General features: G+C 44.9%; 1 protein-coding gene across 2 annotated transcripts in view; it reads right to left on the bottom strand.

The window, feature by feature from the left end:
• Nucleotides 1-21,818, bottom strand: part of LGI2 (leucine rich repeat LGI family member 2) — a 30,746-nt gene extending 8,928 nt beyond the window's left edge. The window contains exons 1-7 of one of the 2 annotated variants that reach the window (XM_081055522.1): nt 21,424-21,816; nt 19,435-19,506; nt 17,775-17,846; nt 15,788-15,859; nt 10,810-10,881; nt 9,942-10,111; nt 3,538-3,702 (exon numbers count right to left, since the gene is read on the bottom strand). In XM_081055522.1, the coding sequence (XP_080911648.1) occupies nt 3,538-3,702; nt 9,942-10,111; nt 10,810-10,881; nt 15,788-15,859; nt 17,775-17,846; nt 19,435-19,506; nt 21,424-21,623 (823 nt within the window). In that variant the 5' untranslated portion in view covers nt 21,624-21,816. Of the gene's footprint in view, nt 1-3,537; nt 3,703-9,941; nt 10,112-10,809; nt 10,882-15,787; nt 15,860-17,774; nt 17,847-19,434; nt 19,507-21,423 lie in introns of both variants that reach the window. The other variant, XM_081055523.1, reaches the window with a different exon arrangement.
• Between the last annotated feature and the right edge of the window lie 4,756 nt (nt 21,819-26,574).

Genomic DNA, 26,574 nt, shown 5'->3' with positions numbered 1-26,574 from the left:
TTATGAGAGAAAAGGTTTATAAATGACTGAGTACATAAATGTTAGTTGCCTTCCTTTGAGTGAAAAACTATGTTTCAATGAGTGTGATTTGTGTTTAATGGAAATGTACATACTAAGGGAGCACAGAAGACAGATACTTCATTTTAATCAGGTCATCAAGGAATGCTTCCTGTATGAGGCTGCATTTGAGCCTGGAGATCTAGGTGAAGGGAGAAATATGAGAAAGTGAGGTGGTGGAATTATAAGATGTGCTCAGAAATCAATAATAAGTGACAGAAAATGGGCAATACATATTAAGCAGGCATCGTGTTGGGACCTTGATACATGGATTGTGTGCTTTCCTGAATTAAGAAGACTAGATCTGGAGCTGGTAGCTTCCCCTAGTCGTAGTACAAGGAATGGTAATCAAATATCTATTTTTATCCCCAGCTGATATCTCAATATTCGTTGAGGATTTACTATATGGCAGGCACTGTGCTAAGAGCTAAATTCCCATGGGCCGAATCCTATGATGACCTCATTTTATAGGTGAAATGCGAATTCAGGAAATTCCCATTTTACAGATGAAAGGGGCTCATGGAAGTTAACTAACTTGGCGAAGGTCGCCAGCTAGAAAGATCTGAAGCCAATTTATCAAAAACTAGTGTGATGTCGAACCTCGTAAGCTTAAATACCACTGTTGGAGCTCATTTCTTGGGCTTGGCTGGGAAGAGGGTCCGTGGGCTCCATGTCGAGTTGCCCACCACTCCAAAGATTCAGACTTTGAAACTGAGGGGCTGAAGAATCCCTAGAGACTAGCAAGGTCCAGACCTGACTCTGGCCACACCCACTCTGATCTCACTGACCACTTCCTACCCAGCACCTCTGTGGCCTCGGCTCATCCAGGCCAGCAGCACTTGCCAGAATTCTTGCAATCGCCTCGGAGCTCGTCGCTCTGCTTCCACCTCTGTTCCTTTTCCCACACAGGCTACTCTCAGCCCAGCACTCCATGCCTGGTGCCTGCCTCTTCCTGTGCAGCCCTGTGACCTCTGCACAAAACCCTCCAAGGCTTTGTAGAGCCCTCGGAGTAAAAGCCCACATGCTTTGTAAGACCTCCAAGGTCCCATAACCAGCCCTTCTTACCTCTCTGACTTTGTCTCCTGCAACTCTCTCCGGGACCATTTTGCTCGTGCCAAACTGGCCCCTTGGATTACCCAAACAGGAAAGATACACTCCTGCCTCTGGACCTTTGCACTTGCTGTTCCCTCTGTCTGAAATGCTTTTCCTCCAGCTCTCCATGTGGCTCAAGCCCTCATGTTCCACAGGTCTGATTCAAATAACACGTTCTTCATGGGGCCTTTACCACATACCACCTAAAATGTCAACACCCCCATGCTCAGCATTTCAAAGCTTCTTTCCCACCTTCTTTTCCCTTCTTAGCATGCTGCTATCTAAGTGTTATATGTATTGCAATTATGTGGTGTTTTTTTTTTTTTTTAATGATCTCTCTGTCCTGTTAGAATGTAAACTCCCTGAGGGCAGAAGTTTTTATCTGCTTTGTTTATTATTATGGCCCTAGCACCTAGACTGTGCCTGGCTCAGAGTAAGTACTTCAGAAATCTTTGTAAAGGAAGGAAGGAAGGAAGGAAGGAAGGAAGGAAGGAAGGAAGGAAGGAAGGAAGGAAGGAAGGAAGGAACTTGATGAACTCAGGCATGCCATCAGCTGCGGGTAGAGAACAGTGTTGTCCCTTCCTACTAAGGTCCACCTGGGAGACGGAAGGAGTGGAATACAACAGTGACAGACCCTGGGCTCTGCCTCCAAAGTGACAGTGGAGTGACTCAACATGCCTGAGCCTCGACGTCTTCATCTATAAAGGTGTGAGGAGGAAGCTGGCATGAAGAACTGCCTACTCTGTGCTGGCCTCACCAATCCTCACAATACCCCGTGGGGTACATCAGCTGCCCATCTGACAGAGGATGAAACTGAGCCTCGAGGCCACTGTTACTTCCTAGCACCTGGCAGAATCAGGAGGAGAATCTACATGCGTCGGTTTTCAAAACCCGAGTGTTCTACGGTCTGTCTGTATGCCAGCTCTCCCTTGAACAGCGGGCTCTGTCCTCTACCTGTGGACAGGTAACCCACAATAATGCCTCCAGCGACTGTGGTGAGTTTCCAATGAGACGAACCAGAAGCTGGCACCTCACAGGACCGCAACCAGCACTGGCCACAAGGCATCAGAGCTCCTTGCACAAAGCTTCACTTTGCTCCCACCTCCTACCGCGGTGAGAAGGCAGAGGGGCCAGCTCACTCACCCCGCACTTACCTTCCAAGCCAGGAGAAAGAGAAACGCAAAACCATGTGAGTAGCGAGTCCCCTCTCTCACCTCCCTTTTTCCTTTCACACAGACTGGGTTTAAGGTCTTAAGGCCTTGGCTCCCTCAGTAGGTTCACCTGCGCAGCTCGATGCTGAGTCTGCACTTGGATGAGCCGGGCTGCTCTCAGGAATGTGAGCTCAGCACGCGGCGGCCAGATGGCCCAACAGCAACGCGGCTCATCTGAAACGGCCTCTTCGTGGCAACCGCATGTGTATCTCACAGACATCTCAGGGCTGCGAGATGAGGCTCATTAGCAGCTCTGCTCCCCAGGGCTGAAACGACACTCTCCCTGCCTCCATACATCCTGCACCTGCTGCAAAGCCACTTTGTGCGGGAGAGATTCCCAGGAGCCTCCCCATCCAGAAATTCTACCCAGATACGCTTCTTGCTGCAACAGCAAAATGCTGCTCTGACTCCAAGTCAGGAACTACTACAGGAAATCCTCTGTGGGGTCACAGCTAGGCTATCGTGGTGCTCTTTCTAAAGTTAGTATTACTATCAGATTGCACTTGATACATGAGAAGTCTTTGAAAGACTTGATCCACTTACTTACAAAGCAAGTAGCCCATCCATTTTTAGTAGCACTAAGACACTGGGATCCCCTCCCAGCAGTGAAAGAAGCATTACGTTTTATCCCAAAGGCCTGAGTGTAGAGGCCTTTATTCTTATTTTGTTTGTACTATTAAAAGGAAGCAGTGATCACCAGGACCTGGCAAGGGAGCAGTAGGAACAGCTAAAGAGTGTACATGTGTGTCCATGCATGTGTACACATGTATGTGCATGTATGTGTGTGTGCATAGGTACATGTGTGTGCACAAGCACACATGCATGTGTATGCGTTAGCATATTAGTTAATAAAAGTCAAAGGCATCATTTAGCTGCTGCTACAAAGTGGCTGCAGTGATGTGTCACCACTCCAGGAAAATGCCTCCCATGCCATGCAACCCATCACCCTCTCCCTTTTCCAAAGGATCACCAACAATAAATAGGATCAACTCCTGACGTTTCGTTCTCACCAATAACTGAACATGTCGTCATACAAAATCAGAGAGATGAGGGTGGGCTGGAATGTGTTCCCTACATCTAACCAAACCAGAGAGCCAAGCTGTCCTTGGGTACGGCAGAGAACGTTTCTTCTCTCCCAGAAAGTAGGCCAATGCATCCGATCAAAGCCACAACACACCTGTAATATTGTCATAGCTCCGGAAGTTCATTTCGATGTGGTCCCACTCCAGCACCATACAGTTCTCCATGCTGGGCTGGGCGATGGCCACATACACGTCATTCTTGGAGTTGAACGTATCCACTGAAACCGACTGGTAGGGCAAAGTCTGATGAACGACAAAATCTGGGAATTGGTGTTTAAACAAGAAAAAAAAAAACTCCATGAGATCTCTTGTGGCAATCTTTAACCACCATTACCCTTCCATCCCTTTTAATATCAGCTCTGAAAAGTACTGGGAGAGGAGAGGGCAGAGGAAAAGCAACACACATCACAGTGTGTTTGACTCTAGGAGATTCCAGAAGGTCCCGGCTTACACAGACGGCTTCTGATACAGCTTGAGATAAACAGCTCACAAGTCTGGCTATTGGATCTCAATGTTTTAAACAAACTTGATGAAATCTGGCTTTCAAAAAGACAAGACAGCAAGGACGCCACAGAGCAACATTCCTGAAACTATCAAGAAAATTCTTCTGTGAAGAAGGGCTGCCGTGGGCAAATTTGTTTGGGAAATTCTGTAATTCTAGCCTTCTCAGAAGATCCCCAGTAGTAAAGAAACCTATTTAGTTTTGTTTGCTGTGGGGCTTCTCATGCTTACCTAAGAATGGGGTCCTTTTGTCACCTGTTAGCATACTCCCAAGCTCTGTATTACCTTGGAATGGAAACTGCCACAGCAGCTTCAAAATGAAAAGTCAACTCCCCAAACAGCACACTGCACATTTGGAAACCAAACCAAACCCCTGAGATACGGTCTGAGAGGTTTATAAAGCTCACCGTGCAGGGAGGTAAACCTAAGTGTGTTTACTGGTTACTGGACTCAGAGCAGGGTAACTAATGGCTATGCCTGGGGTCTGGACAGCAATGGACCGCTCAGCAAGCACTTACACGAAGGAGATTGATTGGATTTTCAAGCAACATAGAACTCGTCTGATTTGAGCACGTGTTCTACTCTTCTGTTTAGTGGCACAAAAATACTCCTCATCCACATTGCTCCCCTGAGCTATGGCTGACTCACTGTATCAAATCTTGGCGGGGAATGCACAGTTTTACCACGGAACGGAGTGAGGATGCTTTCAGATGCAAGAATGGTTACAGTGTGGGGTAGCTATAGAACCAAGGAAGGAAGAAAGAAAAACACTAATAAAGTTTAAGGTAAGTCATTTCTTTGGCCAGAGACCTGTCAATGTGCACGGCTTCTTGGCAGGATAAACATGCCCAGGGTAAAATGATGGTGCCTGCTTGGCTAAGGGAAGTCGTTCCTATGGAAAATCCTGGCTTTGCCTATCTCTTCCCCACAAAATCCTTACTGGCGCCCCTCAAGTAAGTCCCATCTCCTCTGAAAAGCCTTCCCTGACCAGTCCAATTCACAGAACTCTTCCTAACACGTTGGACACTGAATAAGGCACTGCTGTTTACACCTTAATATTCACCATGATTGAATCTTCAACATACCGATATGAGGGACAGATTTGGAGAAATGAGAGTAAGAGATCTTAGAGACTTGAGTCATTTTAACAGAGCCAGAAGCTAAAGCCCAGAGAGGGTGCATGTCTGGTCATAGCCACACAGCCAGTGTGGTGTGTCTCCTAAACCAACTTAGTGCTTCCTAAGGTCTGGTCTGGGTCCTACGTTCTCAGAGTCCCCATAATATAAGCCCACAGCATTCACTCAAGAAATACCTCTGACTTGGAAGCCTCATAAAGCCGTCACATGAGAAAGGCAATAAAGGGGTAGGACACTCAGCAGTGAGTAAAGAGGGACAGAGAAAAAGAAATGGAGGCAGGGAGGAGGTGAGAACAGCTGAGAAAGTGTTGGGGTGGGAAGCGTGGAGTGGGGATGGGAAGAGCAGGTGAATCAGGGGGCAGGAGAAGCAGGAAGGGCATTGGGAGTGAGGGCAATGTGAGGCACTGGAAAGAGCATTGTGTCTGGAGTCCACTTCCTGCACTCAAGACCCTGGGCTGCACACTACCCCTTTCAAGGCCTCAGTTAACTTATTCACAACAGGGGGGGCAATGATACCTCCCAAGCTTAATGACACGGATACATTGAGGTAGGTGGAAATGCCTACCTCAGGGCTTAGCACATAGTAAGTGCTTGATATATACGGAATTGAGGTCCAAGAAAGGACAGCCCACCTCCTCTGTCAGAGCCACCACTGGGCTGTCTCTTGGACGAGTGTCCATTTTAATGGCATCTAAGATAAGATTTCAGAGCTGTGACCCCATCTTCTTGCTGAGTGACCCCGGGAAAGTTACTTAATCTCTCTCTGCCTTAGTTTCCTCATCATATATTATGATTCATACTCATGCAGAGCTGTACCTAGCACAAAGTTAGTGCTCCATACATGTTAACTTTCAGAGGTGTCCCTCCCCAGGTATAGTAGGTACTTAATACGTGCTGCTGGCTTAATGAGGTGGGAAGGCTAGCTCATCCTGAAACTGTGGTGGGGAGAGGACAGGGCTGAATCACGGTGCTTGCAGGTACAGGGAGAAGCAAATAAGAAGCTGTCTCTGCACCCCAACAGTAATTAGTGGCTGAGGGACTGTGGGGACAGGTGGCAATAGTAGACAAGGTACCCTCTCCCCCACCCTGCAGGGAGTGGACTAGCCAGAAGAACTGGGGCTCTGAGGTAAAACAGACTGGGTGTCAGGTTCCTGCCTACAGGAAGGAACCGTGATCCGTGGGCAAGAAACTTGAGCCTCAGGTTCCTCATGAATAAAATGAGTGGCGTTTATTTCATAATGAGAGTGCACACAGTGTTAGCACAGAGCTCTGTAGATGGTGGCCCCTCAGTAGACTTATATAGGTAACTCTATAGTTACACAGTTATGTAGTTAGGCACAAGACAGCATTATACGGGCTACACAAAGACTTAGGGAAGAGTCACAATGGCTCCTAGCCCCACCCCTCTATCTACACCCTCGTTGATCCATCAAAGACTAAAACAGAAAAACTCAACCTCGGTTCTCTCCTACTGGCACTGGCAGAACCAGTGTAGAAGCCAGAAAGCATTGACTGAGGCACAGGCTTTAAGGGTTCCGTGTTCGTGTGGAGATATATGGAAGAAGGGAAATGGTAGTAGTCGGTTTCTGCTTCCTATTCTGGAGTTAGAAAAGGACTCACAAAATACAGCTGTGTTTTCTTCATCACAACTGAGACAGCTATGAACCTCTCTCCTGCCTCCGGCGGCATTTGTCTCGTCTAGGTCTTCAGAAAGTTCCCAACACGTCTGCAATGTCTGTAACTCACTCATTCTAGATAGTCTCCCGACTGCACTCTGAATTCTTAGAAACATGAGCATCTGCTCAAAAACACAGGTCACTTAAAGTGCAGACCAAAAAGTCCATTTTTTAAAGGAAAGAATCCCAGAATGAAAAAGAGTTGCCAGAGTGGAGAGCATTTTACAAATCTAGCCTTTATTGGTCTGATTTTCATTTGTTTTCCCAAAACATTGGTTTCATCATATTTTCTATATACTGAGTATCTGGCACAATAGATGAAGTCATTTGAATTATAAATCTAATTCTTAGTAGGAGACCCCCTTCTCTCCTCTACCACCCCCTCAAAAAAGGAGGAGGAAGAGAAGAAAACGAGGAAGAAACAGGTGAAAAAAAAAATGATGGGTGCGTATGTGTTTGTGTGTACAGGGGGGAAGGAAACTCGAGGAGTTTAAATATTTTCTTCCATCCCCATCTTCATTTATTTTTCACAAATGGCAAAAGCACATTCATTGTGAAAAGATCTCAGAGACTACACATATTGACATGACATCCATTTACTAGTGTTTAAGTATGATGGGTATTCTCTGCGAAAACATTGCCACTTCCATTCACACTGGATTAAGTTCATGATGTCAATGAGACTCTTCCAATTCAGGCATGGCTCCCACTGGAATCAACAGATTTTTACATAGCTATTTATAGCACTTGGAGAAAATAAATTATACATGACGCCAACCCTAGTGGGAGAGAAACTGCACATTAATGCATTATTTCTCTTCGCGTTTTCATCAGCCCTGAAATAGGAAAGCTAAGAGGACCATTAGGATGCAAAATCCACTCCCTCTAAGGAATTTAGTGAATTATTCTCCTACCAGGCGGAATTATGAGCAGGTAACAGAGAGTTTTGAAGTGGTTAAAAATAGACTTGAGGCGGAGGGCTGTGGAAGGACTGTGATTAATCTAGAGAGCTGCAATAGTCCAGGGGCGGCTTCGTAGTATTAATTACACCCCTGTGCCCGGAACGAAATGGTAACAGTACCTTCCTCTCCCTGGGAAGAACAGTATCTGCCTGTCCTTCCTCTACCTAAAGAACTAACTCCTTTCCTGAGAATCGGAGCTAACAGGAAGACAGTGCACTCAGAAAACGTGCTTCTTCCCGAATCGTCGGTGAGGATACAACAGTACCACAACTCTCAGATCTGGCTTTCCATCTTCCATCCATCCTCACCTATTTTTCCTCCCCAGCCTTTAATAAAGCACCAGAGGCTGAGGCTTGATCTGAGCAGAAGACAGGAACCCAAAAAACTCACAAAGTATCAACTTAAGTTCTTACAAGGCAGGGAGTATATTTGGGGGCCAGTCGTATAGTGGGTTGTGCTATTTTTTTCATGATGGAAGAAACTGAGAGCACGAGTCAATTTGTCCATGAATCATAAAGGGATGAGACAATGGCAAAGACAGAATGGTCGTTTCCCTGTTACGAGGGAGGAGTGCTGACTTTCTACAGTTTAACAGGAAGCTTTTTAGCCAAGGCATAGATAAGAGAGAGAATACCCTAAAATGTGTGAGGGGCTCACACTGCCCCATGGGTTCTGGGATTAGGACAGATTTCAGGATCTGGCCACCTCGGTTCCAAGCCCCCTCCAGTCCTATGATAATTCTCAAAGCCTAGATCATTTCTATAACCATCCACAGGGCTCTACGGTCAGAAATCACGTCTCCTCATATAAATTATTCCCAGCTCTCCCAAGCCCATGCCATTTCTCTCAGAGATTGACAAATTGATGGCCAGGTGTGAAGAGAACAACACAACAGCTGCTAACGTCACCTTGGGGCTTAGAGAATTCTCCAGGAGAACTGGAGAAGAGGCAGAGCGGAACCCCAGTGAACTTCAGTTTAGCATTTCATACCAAATGGCTTTGAATGCCACCTTTTGGTGCAAATGTCATTGACTATGACCTCTGATTTATGGCACTGCTCTACCATACAATAAATAACCTGCTCGTGGCCTCATTGGCTAAAGGGCACCTGCCAATTACACAGCTGACTAAGCTCCTGTTCAGTGATGAAAGACGAGGTCATTTCCCTAAGATTTCAGGTTTTCTCTCAGAACAGAACAGAACTGGTAGGGTCCCTTCTTTACAAAGATATATAAAAATAATTTTTACTTTGTGAGTTTTTGTTTGTTTGGAGGAAGGCAGCAGGACTGGCCTGAATGTGATAATTTGTTCTTGAAGTTCTTTTGTCTTTTGAGTTTATGAAATTATTTTCTGAGTTCTCATTCCTGCTGCTCCTACCGACATGCCTTGTGGCTCTGTCGATATCAACTCTCGACTTAAATGTTTATTTTTATAAGTCTGATAAGCAGGTTTCGTACTGTGTATTGATCCACTCGCCTTTCAAATCTGGCTTTAAAAGCTGGACACTCCATCTAAGTCTTTCATAGGGAGACACCTGCTCTCCCCAAGATGTATAGAGAGCTGAGGCAGTTAGCATTTAATTTTATCTCATAGCCTAAAAAAAAAAAAAAAATGTATAAACAGAAACCCTAAAGCAGACTCTGGAAAACAAAATCAAACTTTCTTTACATTTTTTCCCTCAGTGTGAGTTTTTTCTTCTGGCTACTAATTGTTAACTTATATTTCCATTTTGCCATTGGTTATAATGTACCTAGTTATCTCTTTTTACATGGAACGACAAAAGCAATTTATAGACTGTGAAGTCTGCTACTTTCTAGTTAAATTTTCAATAAACTTCCTCTTATTTAATCAAGAGAACCATAACTGAGGCCTCGCTGCCCTGGCTTTTCACTGAAACCTAGGCTGATTTGAAAATATTCCTGTGTCAAACTCACTAGTTTACACTTTGACCTTTAAAAAAATCTTTAGAGAAATTTGAATTTTGTAAACAATCCAAAAAGAATCAAAATGAAAGCCAGTGGAGTGAACGAAAATCTAAACTGTTGACAGAGTTTCCCTACACATCAATTCGTATCTTTGAGAAGGCTTAAGTTTTGCCTGACGTAATCTTGATCGAAAACTTTTGCTTTTACCCACGTTTCTCCACAACCAGTTGACAATCTAAAAGAAACACACAAAGGGAATATTCTAAATAACCATCTTCAGTGACAGAGGCCCTCGGTACCTGTCGTTGTGCATTCATAGTCGAAGCTGGTCACGTCATTTAGTTTCTTTTCCTGATATTCTGGTGGCCCGACACACAGCACATCAGAAACAGTGGAATTTGTCATCTTCAGCCACAGATACAACCACTTAGCTTTGCAGTCACATTCGAATTTATTGCCCCTTAAATCTCTAAAAATCAAACCAAAACACAAATACAAACACAGAGAAACAGACATGCCTGAAATGTTTTGGCAGGAATATGAGTCTCCAGAATTATTAACACCTCGATATTAACAGCGTGATACCTCCCCAAAATGGAATTTAAAAAAAAAATGTGTATTTAATACATCCTATTTCTTCTTGTACTTGTCACGGACTTTATTTGATGACCTTCAGTGAATGTGATTTTAACTGTACAGACTACAGAGAGTTCTCAGAGCTAACATATCACCGTTTCCCCAAACTCTCTTGAAACTGTCACCATGCCATGTTAGAAATGGGGGAGGGAGGGCAGAAGAACACCGTCCAACACAGCTTCTTGCAAACAAACACAGGACATTAGAGGAAGGCAGTTTTCACAAACACAATTGAAACTTTAAGATCTTGTTAAATTATGTCCAGAAAGAAGTGACAAACACTAGAAGAGAAAGCAGACAGACATGCTATATCAGGGAAAGAGATAGCCAAATGCTACTTACTAAGGATATTCGCAAATGGCAAAACCCAACACGACACAAACTATATGCTGTTTCCCAGGAGGCACTACTTTGTCATACAGTTTTAGCTATAATATAAAAGGAATTTGATAAAGGGGGAGAAAAAATTTAAAGACGTGATTAATTGGGACACAATGACAAGCAAACATAAACTTGATTTTCATTACTTACAGCTCAATCAGAGAGTCTAGATCGCTGAAGACATCCCTTGGGAGAGCTTTTATGTGGTTATTGGCCAAAGAACTAGAACAAGAAAGTAATATTTCAACGTGGTTATTATCTCCATGCGCTGTCACTCCGAAGTCCCTGAAATCAAGCTAATAATTTAAAACAGAGCTCTAAACCACTTCAGCACAACGTGGTTCAATACTGAGGTAAAGAAATGAGTTGACTTATACAAAGATGACGTTGTAATGCTGGAGTACCTTGGAAGGTTTTTGTTTTGTTTTTAAAACAAGCATCTATTAAGCTCTTGATATGCATTTGTTGAACCTCAGATGGCATCTCGTTTCTCAGAATAAAGGCCAAAGTCCCCTTGATGGCATGCAAGACCCTCCATCGTCTAGTTTACCTCATCCTCGCCTATCTATGGGACCACATGTCAACCCCCAAGATCCAGCCACACTGGCCCCTTTGTTATGTCTCTGTCGCCCTTCATGGCTTCTGAACTTGCTGTTCATCTGCCGGGAACACTCTTCTCCAGATATCCCCACACCTCCTTTACATCTGTCCTCTACTATCACTACCTCCTGGCCCTCTACACACCTCCTTTCCCTCTTCTGTTCTTCACTGCATGACCATTACTTGTCACACTATATATTTTATTTATCTATTTAACTATTGACTGTATAGTTTCCCTAGGCGTAAGCAACGTGAGGATAAACTTTTGTCTGTCTGTCCACAGCCGTATCCTCAGCTCCTAAAAACAGTGCCTGGCACATAGTAGGTACTTAGCAAGTCTTTATTGAATGAACGAATTATGCACTAAAATGAGAAGGATTTAAAAAAAAAAAAAGATGCACTGTGTTGCCCTAATGGTCCATCAAAATGAATGCTATTATTTGTGATTCTAAAAAAGGACTCAGTAAATATTCTTTTACATAAAGACCCCCAGCTCTAATCCTAACAATAATATAAATTATCAAATAACCGCAATGTTCAGGGAATGAATGATTGTGATCAATTTTGTTTTCTCGTTAACAAAGGTTGACCAGAAACCATTTTGCATTTTGCTGTTAGTGTTGAAGAGCTTTCTAAAATGTCCTAGTCCACTTCCCATCTCCCAGAAGTAGATGTGAATGAACATCATCAACTTTCTTTGATGACTCAGGATTCTGCAGTGCTCTGTCATCATCCTGCTAAAGATGAATGTCCATGGGGCTGGCTGCTGATGTTGAAAGATGCCGGGTGTTGAAAGGATGTACATCAAGTCTGTGTTTTCCCCCAGGCATCCTGCTCTAATATGAGTAAGCCAAGAAACTGATGCTTGTTCTTTTCCCTTACACATGAGTACCAATAGTAAAACATATACATGATAAATATGTAGGCAATTCAGCATCAACCTCTTTGAAAACAAATATGAAATTAGTCTGTTGTAGCATCATAATGACCCATCCCAGAAAGAGGAATTAAAGAAATGAGTGTCCTGCCTTAGACTGAGCTAACCATTCTTGCTTCAAGATACCAACAGAATATGGGGAGACCCCTTCCCATCTAGGTAACCACAAATGAATTGAAATACTATTTCATGTATTTTTTTTACCTTTCTTTCCTAAATGATTTCTCTGTACCTTTTTAAAGATGTTGAAAAATAGGCTGAATACATAATCAGACTGAACATATTCTAGAATAGCTTTCTGAAATGAAAAACAGACATATTTGTTTTGATTTTTTTTCTGGTTGAGAGTTACTTTTTCTGGAAGAGGACAAAAATTTTTTAGCCACTTACAGGTTAATTCTTTAACTAAAAATTTTTAACTAGTTGAAATGTATCGTATTAAAGTGATCAGAATATATGGAACGGTTGAGGCCCTAAAAGCAGACTGTTTAGCACCTGTTCCAAGTGTTCAATTTAGATTTCAGAAAGCTGAATTATTTAGATAGACCATCCACCCCAACTCACACTCGGTGCATAACATCTAACTTTCCATTTCATTTTATCCATAAATTCATGACACTTCCTTCATTTTTAAAACTACTTAACAGCAACCTGTCCCTTGGGCTTTATAGGACTGCTGGAAAACAAACGTCCTAGATTTTACTTACAGATTGGCACTGTTCCTTCAATGCTTTGAAACCTGAGCTATGTTTCTTTACATATGACTATGAGCCTGTAGGTGTTGGAAAAGTTCACAAAAGATAAAAATCAGATACTTAAATAAGCAAATACAGGTGACTTCCTTAGCGCAGGGGTGAAAGTTAGAGAGTTAATGTGCTCTCTTTGCTTAGAAGTTTACCAAATGGGGAGGGAAATGGGAGAATTATAATGCTAACTAAGTCAGTCAGAGAGAGAAAGACAAATATCATATGATTTCACTTATATATGAACCAATTCATTCTTAAACAATGTATTCAGTGCTTTAATTACTACCTACATCTCCAGCCTAGACGATTCCACTTTAAAAGTCACCTGATTTGCCCAGAAGGAGAGTCTATATGAAAGATCCAGCTCAGGAAGGAACCCACTGGTCAACCAGCAAATGAGAAAGAATATCCTGCTGGCTTAGCCCTGTACTAGATGCTGGGGGAAGAGCAGAGATGATGGAAGATCCTCAGGGGCCCTCCACTTGGGGAGCTTTCAGTGCTGCTGGGGAGATAAAACTAATATCCACAAAATAGCACCAACCACGATAGCCTGAGTCTACAGGAAAGTGCTGGGTGATTAGAGCCAACAAGGAGGGCTACAGGCAGGGTGAAGGGCAGATGAGGAACGGCTCCACAGGGGAGATGAAATTTAATCTGGAATTTGAAGTAAAAGCAGATTCCAGGAGATCACAGACAGAAGATACAGCATCCAGAGCAAGAGAAAGAAAGGATGTGAGGAGAAGCCCAGGAATGGGATGAGTTGGTCATGCAAAGGGGGCCACTGAGAGCCCGGTATTCTGAGCACATTAGGGAACCGAAGTTAGAGAGCTGGGGCGAGGGGCCCCTGTAGGCGGAACTGTAGGATGGGAACACTAGCATAAGCTGAGATGGGTGGATTAATGCATGAGACGTAGTCTGGACCCAAGCAGAGGACTCCTTTGTTCCCTCTGCATTTCAGACAGAAAATAAGGTGCCTTCTACACATATACACATGTGATATACACATATGGTTGTCTGGGCAGACGCCCAAGCATGCACACACAAATGCAGTTATGCACACACATGTAGAAAAGTTCATGCACCCATGGGCACATGTGTGCAAACAATGCAAATAAATATACATACACACTATCTGCATGTTCACACCCATTTTCAGACGAGGGGCCCACAGCCAATTGGTCAAATGAAATTTGACATCTGGGCTAATTCAATCAGTCACATGCACTTTGCTTTCGGTTCACAATCTGCCCAGAGCCTTTGCTTAAAAACAAAGCCCCTCATTCCTGACTGCTGGGAACTGGATTTATCCGGCCACAGCTGTTCTTCTCGATACCCACAGCTGTCTTCTTAGCAGACCCTGTCTGGCCACCCAAACTGCCAAGGCTATTCAACAATCCATGGAGAAAACTGAGACTTCTTGATGAGTGGAGGAAGGGAAGCTGATGATGACGAGGCCAACCGTCATTTCCCGTGGGTGATGGACTGGCTGCTTTGCAATAAAGCATTAATCTAAGGGGCCCGAAAAACCTCCTTATTTTAAGGATGAGGAAACTGAGGCTCAAAAAGGTAAGCAATAGTAATAAATGACGGCCTTGAGATTTGAACCCCAGTCTATGTGACTTCAAGCCCATTGTCTTAGCCTCCACAAGAATGTGAGAATTCAGCATCCAGGTTGAATTTGAAAGGAAAAAATCAAAACTTTTATAGGAAGAAAAGAAAACCTGGAGCAATCATGTGAACAAGAGGCTGACGCTCTCCAGGATTGACGGTGCTGATCCACATGTTTGGACCTCCCATCTCTGCTCCCTCATCTCCTTGTTCTATGAGCTTAAACTCAGGTAGAGCTTCTGCTTGGTGGTGAGAACTCCGGAATCAAGTGTTTGCTGAGCCTGGTGGTAGACACCTTTGCCTATATCAGGGTTTGATGTAAATGATTATCTCTTTACATGCTGTGTCAGGGTTACACAGTTAGGGTATTACTGTTCCTGCCCAACTCCCCTATTCAAAGCCCTCCAATTTCCCTAGTTCTCTTTTTACTATACAAGCTGACTATGGAGATGAGACACGTTATCTTACGCAAACACAAAATATCTATCATGCAAATGGGACCTGGTTCCTGGCTAATAAATGGCTCTTACCAAGACAATGGCTATTTTTACATTTTTATAAACACAGCCCCTATCTTTTCCATTTTCTAAATTTGCTAAGTGTGTGCACTTGCTTCATTCTGATATGGCAATTCAAATCAATTTGTTTAATTTTTTTTCTCCAGAAAGCTATTAAAGAACCCAGAGAGCTTAGCTTAAGCCGAAGATTAATCCAACATAAAAGAAAAAGCTATTTGCATTCAAATTAGAGAAACCACAAAAATGTCTCTATTCCATTTCGTTCTAATTCAACATTCTTCAATAAGTCGTGTAAGCCTCAATTCCCAAATCTGTAAAATGGGGACACACAGGTTATCGTGAAAGATAAAGAGGAGAAGTCTCACCAAGCACCCAGCTCTGTGCCTGGCACACAGTAAGCATACAATCCAGGACAGTTTCCTTCCCACTGCCTCCATCGCTCGATATAAGCCTCTCACCTCTCAAAGCGCTCCCTATTTGACATGCCGTCATGTGATGGTGATCCAGGAAGACGGAAAAGATAATAAAGCCAAGTGTGTGAATAATCGCCACAGGCTGGTGCCTGATTGACAGTATAGGAACCTCTAGGGCAACCTGGAAATTAGTTTCCTTTCGAGGATGTTACAATACAGACAAAACAGTTAAGAAAGAGAGAGACACCAGGAAGTAAATCTTACCCTACGTAGTCAAGGACTGACAACACTTGTTATAGGACTTACAGGTGAGTGAGGTCACGGAGGCCACGAAAGGCATTTCTTGCAATGGTTTCTATTTTGTTCCCTTCAATGAACCTAAAGAGAAAAGCAGTATAATTAAACTACGTTTTCTCATGATACTGGTGTGGTTTCACAATAAAATCGAAACACATTCATGAATTTTAAAAATTCATCTCTGAAGACTAGGTCAGCTACACCAGATTCCAAGAGTGAGCAGGGTTTGCATGCAAGAACGCATGGGCACAGGGTATGTTCTGCACTCTTTCCAGAACCAGCATGGAAATCTTCAAATTCAGAGTCGGCAACACTGGTAAAAACATTTCGGGAAACAAAAAAGAAGAAAGCACTCTACCAAGGCAAGATATGTTCACATCTCTGCCAGCCTGGAATGCTCCCAGATGGCCAACCCTTCTTAGATTTCATAGTGCCTGGCTACTAATACTTTTGTTAATATCATCATCCCTTGAGGAGAGCCCATTGTTTTATATCTCCATATTAAAGTTTTTGCTGAGGGAGAAGTGCATTACGCTTGGCTTCTGGCAAACTCTGAGTTCATCGTGTCCTACAGTCTAATCTCTGAACAAATGGGTGACGAGGCAGGGATCCTGTCACGATCTCGAAGCCACTAGTAAACAGGAAGTATGATGAAATTGGGTGCGGGCCAGACTTCTTTCTCTGCACTAAAATGTCCTGGGGCTTGAGCATAGGACCCTGAAATAACAACTCTGGCCATGCTTTAAAATCTCTGTGGGAAACATAATCGCACCGCGACTATGCCCTAGGGTCACAGAGACCTATAATCTAGTTGACGGCATTATATTTCATCAAATGTAAGAGGGTGTTTGATGAGATGGTACAAAGGAGAGGCTTTGGTACACAATGCCATTAGGTAGTGAGTTCTTGATTGTTGCACGGAGAACTTTCTGATGACTGTTTTTTTAAAAATCAGGGATCTATTCAGTAATAGACTTCAGTATAAACTAAGCTAACCTCCTCCTCAATCCCCTAAAAGCAAACAAGTAGCTTTACATTTGCTACCTTCATCTCTCGCTTATGTGCCTTGATGGAACCTAGTTGTACTCAAGGCTTCAGCCCTACCTCTCTTTCCATGTCGATTAAGGATACTGTCAGAGTGTCATGACAGCATACATACTATGTATGTACTCTGGACAAAGAACTCCTTCACTGAGATCCTTCCCAAGGACACAAAATCAGCAGAGAGCTTTCTTAGACCCGGGATGTGTTTAGAATTCAAACATCTACCTGTTAACCTCAGATAAGAAAGCAGAGACAAGGCTTTAAAAATCCCTCTGAATGCTCAGTAAGGAAATCCCACTGATAGCAGGATTAATATTATTATAAAGTTACAAAAGACAAGGATGAAAGAACTTAAAGGGGAAAAAGACATGAAGGGGGAAAAGGCAGAAATCAGAGGGAGGGCAAACCTCATTGCTGGGGGGAAAACTGCACTTCTGAAAAGGAAAAAATAACCTTTTTTAAAAAAATAATAATAATAAAATTAGACCCTCGTCAGCAGCTTATAGGAGATACTGCAAACGGGATATAGGCCAACTGAATTAAAAACATGAAGTTGTATCCCCAAATAGGGAGACTTTATTTAAAAATAAGTAATCCTCAGAATCCTTCAGCTTTATTTCTGGCTGATCAGCAAATCCATGCCTAGTTATGAGAGGTAAAAATATCCAACGCAATTTCCAATTGTGCTTACTACATGACAAATTAAATGTCAGAAGAGAATGAATGAATATCTTTCCTTCTTTGTTTCCTTTCCCCCCTTTGTTCCCAACCTCCTCCTGTCCCAGCATGTTTATACACAAGTAAACTATAAAAGGTCAGGCTGGAAAGAGAATGGGGTTTTCTCTGTTTTCTCCACCCCTGAGTTCTCCAACAGATGCTGTTCAGCTTGGAAAGTAATATTGCAATTCTATGGACATACCACATGCTCAGCAAATAGATAAAGCACACTTACAGGTATTCGAGATGAAAAAGTCCAGCAAAAGCATCATCCCGGATGACTGTAAATGAGTTAGAATTCAGCAATCTGAAAATAAAGGACAGATTTCAATGCAGAGATGTAAAACTGGAGTCCCATAGTGCAGCCATTTCTGTTTCTTGTCCTGTGTTCAGATCCGTGGGCAAACATGGGCTCTTCTCAGTCTAACAATGACCCACCAGATGCACAACTTAACTCACCGATGGTGATGGACAATGGCAAGTGGATTGCCTTTGACCAGATTTTCTGGTCACCCCTATCGCTCCACCCTTTCTCCTTTGTGGGTCTCAGTAAATGTGACCTGAGAGCTGTTATTTCAAAACATTCCAATGCCCAGAACAACTAAACAGCCAGTGAATGCTTTATGATGCACAAGCAATCATGGAATTAGAGATCTAAAGGATAAAATCCAACTTCGTTGTGAGAGAAATTTGAGCCCAGAGAAGTTAAGTGATTTGACCAGTCACACAGCTGAGGCAAACACGTAAACACGTACACACACACACACACACACACACACACACACACACACTTTTCTCTTACATTATACATTCCCATGAGAAATAATAATTTAAAAAAAGGTTTAAGAAACCTTTAGAAGATTCTTTGTTACCACATAGTTTTTAATGAGTCACCAACTTAAGTCTATTTTGTAAAAGTTTATATAGCCTATATAATCACCGATTAAATCTCTTTGGTAAAATACCAAAAATTGTATTTTTATCATATGGAAAGTATATTGTAATAGAACTAGAATTGCTACGAAATTTCAGATTTAAAAATGTTAAGTATAATGTTGTAAGCAAGTCCATAACATGTCAAGAACAAAAATATCAGCATTAAATTTATTTATCGGGAGTATGTTGCTTGTTTTAATTTTGATCTCATCTCACATTTAAGAAACCAATACAGATACAGAGAATGAGCTATGTACTCATGGCTTTGCCTGTCACTGATTTATTTTTGAAAGCTGCTTTTTGGACATGTCTTTCCTTTAGCAAACATTAACTAACCTGGGCAACGGGTAATGACATAGACACTTGCTAAGAGTGGCTGAGTGGCAGAGCAGTTATGAGTGTGGGTTAGAAATCTGGCTGTGATTTTGGGCAAGTTACTTAACTTCTGTCAGTGTCAATTTTCTCATCTGTCAAATGGGGAAATAAAAATACCCTCCTTGTATGTATAACAGGGTGAGTAAATACAATTTTATATATAAATGCATAGTATGCTTCCCAACAGCATATGTACTCAGTCAACTAGAAATACTCCTATTTCCAGAGTAACATTAAGAGTTTAAACTGCAGATTTTTTTTTAAGTGGGGGAAGCAGTTCATTTAGGTAAAGTTCTGGTTAAAAAGCAATGTAATCATGTCCCCAGTTGCCAGATGGGGCGTTGGGATCTATAATAAAGTCCCCGAGGAAAACATGTGGCAAATGAAGGAAAAGACAGTGAGCAAAGAGCCTTGGGACTTAGCTTGGTGGGGGACACAACCAAGTGTTCACACTCAGAGCTAACCATGGTTTGTCACAAAGTTTGGATACTTTAGGAAGAACTGACACCAAAAAGGCAGAGGTCAATCCTCCCAGGACTGCACCTCCAGCACCCCTATTTTCAGAGAGAACTTCCCATACTCACAGCAGCTGCAAGGACGGCAGATGGGAAAACATTCGGTCCTTGATTTCTGAGAATGTTCCATTTACCAGGCTCCTACAGGCAAGAGAGCAACAAAAGGAGGCCTAGGTTTCTTTGAGAAATGCTGGGCAGCATGAGCAATTGGCCTTACCTTCCACCTGTAGTTCAAACTCCTTCACTCAGGAAGGAGGCTTAAAACAGTGGGCCAGGGGCTTCCCAGGGGCAGGAACGAGAAGAGTCAAGCCATGTTCCAATGAATTGAATCAATATGAAAGCTAGTCCGAATAACAGAAACCGTTACCATCAGTCTAGCTCCTTCCACAGACGTTATCTCAGCCAGTTAAACTCAATCCCCCTGCTTCTTCTTCTTAACTACAGGAGCCCCTGGCTGCAAATGGATAGTTACTTCACCTCTGCCCATGATTTTGTTTCTGTAGACACAGAGTTAATGTTGGCCAACAAAACTCTGGGGTTGGATTAAGCATTCCCCGTGGGAGCCCATCTCTGAAAGACACTCAGAGCACTTCTGATGAAATGCACCGTGAAAGCCTTGGGGAACAACTCAGAGACACCTGAACGTGAATGTGCAGTGGGAAGCAATGCCATCTGCCAGATTTAACGGTCAATGTAGGGGCAAGAGGCTTGGCTCTATTTTTGCACCAGGTCTCGCATCCTTTGTGGCCGCAGCAGGACCTCAACACATTATTTCAAAATTACTTCAGTTAGCATGCAGATCAATTAAGCAGTTGCTGGTCTAAAGGATTTAACAAGGAGAATTTTAATTTCTGGAATCCTCCATGCCCCGCAACTTAGCAATATTAAGAACCAAAAATACCCTCTTTGCCTGCCAACGGGACTCCTAACTTTCTAGAAATGTAAACAGGAAGTTCACCCCTGGGCCCAGGGCCCTGTGCTTGCCTGGGGTGGGAGGCAGGGGAATGTAACGTAAGAGGAAGTGAGTGCCCTGAGCATAGCAGCTTCACCTGGGAATTCCCTGCCTCCGTGACTGAGTAGGCATCCCCAGCACCTTGGCCTGGAACAAGGGAGTCATTTCAGCAGGAAACATTTCCCAGCAGTAAAGATATAGCCCAGTAGCCCCTTCCACAGCCCTTATGAGAACTGGTCATGTGGCTTGCATGGCTGTGTGTAGGCAGATTGAAAGCATCTCTTAGCAGGTGGATAAATGATGTGGAGCCTTTCCCATCAGTTCCTCCAGTGCTGAAAAAGCATCCAATATATGTTCAGGCCGAAGGGGGGGCGGGCAAGAAGCTCTTGTGAACTCAGAGAAAGAAGTCAGCCTGACTTCCAGCACCAGACCACTGGGCTGGTGCTCCACACCTCCCAAAGCTCTGCGAAGCCCCTGTGCTCCCCCCTTCCAGGACACATGGGGAACCCCCCCCCACACACACACACACTTCCAGAGACTGGATGCCTTTACCCAGGTTCTTCTCGACCTGCGCTGTGAAGAGGTCAGCCCCAGACCTGAGGTGGGACAGCGAGGCCTCAGCCCTTCGCAGGTGTTCCCACTCCACTCATGCTCACTGCATATACGTGCCCCTACACCACCACCGGCCCCGCCAAACATACACATATCCTCTCAAACTTTAATGGACCCCAGAATCTCCTGGGGACGCCAAATGCAGGCTCCAAGGCTCCCCTCCAGAGCCCCCGCATCATTCAGCGCGGGCCCCAGAATCTGCATTGGCACAAGCTCCCCCAGGTGGGTCTGATGCAGGTGGCCCGCGGGCCACACGTGAAGAAACACTGCCACAGGGACTCGTCCGGGTTCCCAGACTCTGCGTCTCGGGTTCCCTCCATCCTCCCCAGCGCCCGAGACTCCACCCCCGTCCCACAGCGCGCCCCCACCCAAACGTAAAGAAACCGGCTGGGGAGTGGGGTCAGGTCGCGCTGTCCCAGCGCCAGAGGCAACTCCCTGGCAGCGGCGGGCTCAGGGCGGGGCGGGGAGGGGTTGGAGGGGTCCCACTCACTCACAGGGAGCTGATGTCGCCCGGCACGACCCTGGGCACCCAGGAAGAGCCCACGCAGATGATGGACTCCTTGGTACAGCTGCAAGTGGCGGGGCAGCGCGCCAGCCGCCTCACCTGCGCGCTCGGCGGGACCAGGCACGCGGCGCCCAGCAGCAGCAGCAGCAGCCCGCAAGCCCTGCCGTCGCCGCCCCTCCGCAGCGCCATGCCGGGTCCCCGGTCCCCGCGCCGGGCCCGACCCCCGCCGCTGAGCCGCGCGCTCGGACCCGGCTCCGCTGCAGACGCGGGTGCCGCTAGCTGCTCGGCGGCCGCTGCTGGCGAGGACAAGGGCGCCGCGGGTGTGGGAGGCCGAGCCGCAGCCGAGCAGCATGCTGGCCGCCACCCCCACGCGGCGCCCCCCCACCCGAGCCCGGGCTGTTGGGCGGCCGCCGCCGCTGCGCCCGCCGCACTCGCGCCCGCCTGACATCAGCACTCGCGCCCGCAGCCCGCCCTGGCCAATGAAGAATGCGGGGAGGATGCCCTCCCCGCGGGAGAGGGGGCCGCGCCCCGCCCCCGCCGCGCCCAGCGGCCGCCACCCCCTCTCGGACCCTTCGGGACCCTCCCCCGGAGCTGCGGGGACAAGAAAAAGTTGGGTGACCTTGGGGGAGGGGCCAGTCTGGACGGAGATTCCCTGGGGGCCCGGCTGAGCCGTTGGAGATAAGATGCCTGCAGTCTCTTCACCGCCTGAAATAATTTGGGAGACACTGGGCTCCTTAAGCCCGGTCAAAACGTGAGGCAACAAAAAAGTAGTGTCGGGGTAACTGACTTGATGACTGTGAAAGGAGACTTTGTCCTGGGTGCTTAAAAGAGTGCAGAATTTTGAGCAGCTTTCCTTCATTTTTAAAAAGAAGAAATGAAACGAATGCTACCATTGAGTTGAGTGGGGATGGCATTCTTTGTCTTTTGAGGTGGGGCAGTGGGGTGTGGCTCCCAGTGCCACAGTCCCCCGGAGTTCCTGAAGCCAGCCACCTTTCCCCGCTGAAGGAATTAGGAAAGAGCCCTGCTACAGCCCTGTGCGCCCCTGCTACTCTCCCGCCTGCCTACTGCTTGCTACAGAGCTAACAAACCACCAGTTTCCCCTGCCTCTCATGCTCTGTGGCACCCCACCCCAGTTCAAGACAGGGGTGCTTTGTTAATAGAGATTGGGAGCGCGATACTTTCTAGGTGTTCTATGGTTAATCTTCTCCTAACCTTTGAGGCAGGTCCTATTAATACCCCCAATTCACTGTTGAGGAAACTGAGGCACAGAAAGCACCAGCAGTGACTGGTCCAGGAGTAAATGGCTGGGCAGAGATATGGACTGGAGCCTGGCATGGTGATTGGTAACCAGGCCCTAGTGAGCTCCTCTTCCGCTCTGCACATTTGCTACGCTGAGCTTGAACCTTACCACAAGGTAGTGTAAGGTGGGGAAATCAAAGAAAATGACCAGAGCAGAACCAAAATGATGGCTAATAGCCGGTCCAAAGTGCTCAGAGTGGAGAATCCAGGGAACTGTCATTAGGCTACTAGCTAAGGCCAACCATTTAATATGTTAAGATAGACCCAGAGAAGGCAGTAGTGATGCTCAAGGTTGTAACTATAGGAATCATTACTATCGCTTCTTCAACAACCATTCTGAGCATGTTCCAGACTGGCCACTGTGGGAGAGGAAAAAGGGACAGGCCTTATCTTCAGGGACCTTGAAGTCTAGCTGGGCAGACCGCTCTAAAGAAGTAACTCCATATGGCTACATGGGGGTCACAGACTGACCAAAAGGAGTTCGGGAATTTAAAGTGAGTTTGTTGCAGTTAACCTCTTGGAGGGAGTTGGACATTCATTGCAGGAAGCATTTACCCGACACCTAGCACCTATGTGAACCAGTCTACATTTATCATTTAATTCTCACATCTCCCCCTGAGAAGTGAGTCTTCCCATTTTATAGATGGGAAAATTGAACTCAGATATGTTTTTCTCTTGCCCAAGTTCCCCAGGACACAGCCAAGAGTATCCCGCTCTGGAACTGGCTGCTGTGTCTAGCCCTCACTGCTGTGTTGGCATGCATTCCACAAAAGCTTTACTCAGCAAGGCCCAGAGCTGGGGCTGAGAATGGTCTGGAAAGGGCGACAAGCACGTGGACCCACAATCATGGATGTGTGTCCTGCATGTCTGTAATATGCCTGCCTTAAGAGGCCTGGGCATATGGAGAGGAGGGAGTTAGGCTTCTCTAAAGCAGTACCTTCCTGCTGACCCAGGAAAAGAAAGTCTGGTTCTCAGCCTTGTTGGAGTGGAGTGAGGAAGAAGGGTGGGGAAGGTAAACTCTGTCTCCAGGACCAGAGAGGTTTGGGTTAGCCTCCCAGCCTACCATTTACTAACTGTAATCACCAGCAAGTCATGACCTCTTTAAGCCTCGATTTCCTCACCTGTAAAACGGGAGATAGTGGTATCCACCCTGGTCTGGTGTCCTGGAAAGACCCTTGATGTGAGGAATTCCAGAGATACAGATTCTAGGCCTGGCTCCACCACTCATTAGCAAACCTTCTTGGTCATATCACTCCCATCTCCAGCCTCTATTTTCTCATCTATAAAGTGGGAGTAAGGAGACCTTCCTTCTCTCTTCCCTGTATAAATGTGACATATCATAATTATTACTATGCTTACCCTCCCCAAGCTAGGACTAACTCCAGTCCATCCTCTCCAACCTGAAAAAATGAGAAAGTGTGTGCTAGGGAGGGTGCATAAGAAGACTTGGGTAGCATAGCTGGCAGGGTTGGTTTTTGTTTCGGCTCTTTTAGAAACACTAAGTGAACGCTTGTAAATTATAAGGTGCAGTTTATAAATCAAGATATAAAAATGGAAATGCAAATTACTTTGGTTTGGTTCCAAGATCTTCAACCGTTAAAAACAAAAAAGAAACTTAATAGACAACCAGAGAAACACAATCTGTTTCCAGGAAATAGCAACAGTTTTTCAAAATGTAAGAATCCTTGTTCAGATGTACACTTAACTCAAGCTGTCTCCATGACATGAGCACACATTCATCCCCACAGGGGACGCAATGGTACAGGCTGGAGTGACAGGTGTAGGCAGTTCAAAGCATTGTTCATTCATTCCCCCTGTCATTCAGCCACCTGTCATTTCATTTAGCCAATATTGATTGAGAACGTAGTAGGTGCTGGGATGGATTTAGCCTTGAAGTGGAATGAAATGTCAAGAATGGCTCCCGTGTTTTAGCTTAAGCCAGTGGGTGCGTGGAAGCACCATTTCTTGAGATAAGAAAAACCTAGAAGAGGAGAGGGTATGGCTGGGAGAGAGGTATCAAAAGTTTGGTATTGGAGACTTTGACTCTGAAATGTCCAGGAGGCGTACATGGGTACCTGAGCTGGCAGCGAGATGACGAGTGGGGATGGTAAAGAGGAAATGGGGTGGGGCGGTTAGATGGGAAATCTTTATATCCTAGATGAAACATCGATTCTTTCTCAGTAAGCCCTTAATGTAATGTTGGTTGATTGAATAAACGAGGGAACGACTGACTAACTGGCTGAATGCGTGAATGAATGACATTTTGGACATACAGACATTAAAGAGAAATTATTTCTCAGGTGCAATCAGCAAGGAACAACAGAAATCTTACAGAAAAGGGTGAATCTAGGAGCACTGCAACTGGGGATCTATTTATTAGAGCAAACATAATCCTCTAACACTAAACCACACTGTAAATTTCATAAGAATCTCAGCGACCTCATCATACTTCTAATTCCCTTTCCCTAGTTACCAACCAAACTCTACTCTCACCCCTGAGCTGGTCTTCCCACCAGAACTATAAGCTTTGGAAAGCCTTCACTAATATCTAGCAGTTCTGGGTCTGATGCTTGCTGTAACAATGGAAGAAAAACTATTTGTCCAAACCTCAAAGGAATTTGGTTTGAGTGGCTACAAATTGGATTCCCTGGGGTAAAAGTAAATACATACATACATACATACATACATACATACATACATACATAACAAAAACAGTCTTGTCCATACTTTTTATCAGAGAGTTAATTCGCCAATCCCTCTTTGACCACATCACTCCAATATGCCACTCTTGTGGTTGGCTGCTAGCCACATGTAGATGCCACTTGTGGCTTCTCACCATTTCCTTTCTTCATAAACTCAGTGGGTATCACAAGTCTGGAACTCGCTCTGAACTTGCCCAGCTCAGCCTCTTGATTTTCAATCGTGTTCTCGCAGGGCTGCCTATGGCTACCTCCTGCAGTTTTCTAAATCAGCTGAAAGGCCCTCAACACCCTGGCCATGGTTTCTGGTGACCTTTGTCCCCACCTCGCCACCATCAGTGTAGTGGACACCTGTGACATATTTGTCACCCAGCCTCAGTTGTCCTTTCTCATCACAGCAGGATGTAATTTTGCTTTGGAGGGAATGACTCCTTCTCAACATTCAATCCGTGTGGCTCACTTGATGAATGCTTCCATCTCCCATTACCCATGTCATCTAGACTAACGCATTCCAGAACATTCCATTCTCCCAGCCACAGTGACTAGTTTAGTGATGAACACACCACCCAACTGGAACAACCCAGGGAAGGGTGAATTTTCTCTCTGTTTGAGCTAGGGCATCCATCGTCGGCCCTCAGACACTGGCATTCCTGTTCCTCAGGCTTTGAGACAACTCAAATAAGGATTTACACGTCACACAGCCCCCTACCCACCCACCCATCCCCTCCCTGATTCTTAGGTCTTTGGGCTAAGCTGAATTACACTACCGGTTTTCCTGGATCTCCAGTTTACAGACAGCAGATTATGGGACTTTTCAGCCTCCATAACTGTCAGCTAATTTCTATGATAAATTCATATATGAATATATATATATATATATATAATCATTTGTTCTGTTTCTCTGGAGAGCCCTGACTAACATATCACTTTATATTTATAAGACAGAATGCCTTTAGCTATGTTCCTAGTTCTAGAAACCCAATCTTTTAGTTGGGTTGAGTTGATTAGAAATACATCTGTGAGTTACAGACTGTGGGTCTGAGTAAAGTCAAATCCCTAAGACGAGGACAGTTTTCTAAATAACAAACTTTCACAGCCTCCCATTTCCAAGTCAACATAATAATTTTGGGGGAAGTCGCTTT

This window comes from Rhinolophus hipposideros (genome assembly GCF_964194185.1).
Source record: "Rhinolophus hipposideros genome assembly, chromosome: 1".
NCBI classification, from domain to species: Eukaryota; Metazoa; Chordata; class Mammalia; order Chiroptera; family Rhinolophidae; genus Rhinolophus; species Rhinolophus hipposideros.
This window is presented reverse-complemented; position numbering and strand designations above follow the sequence as displayed.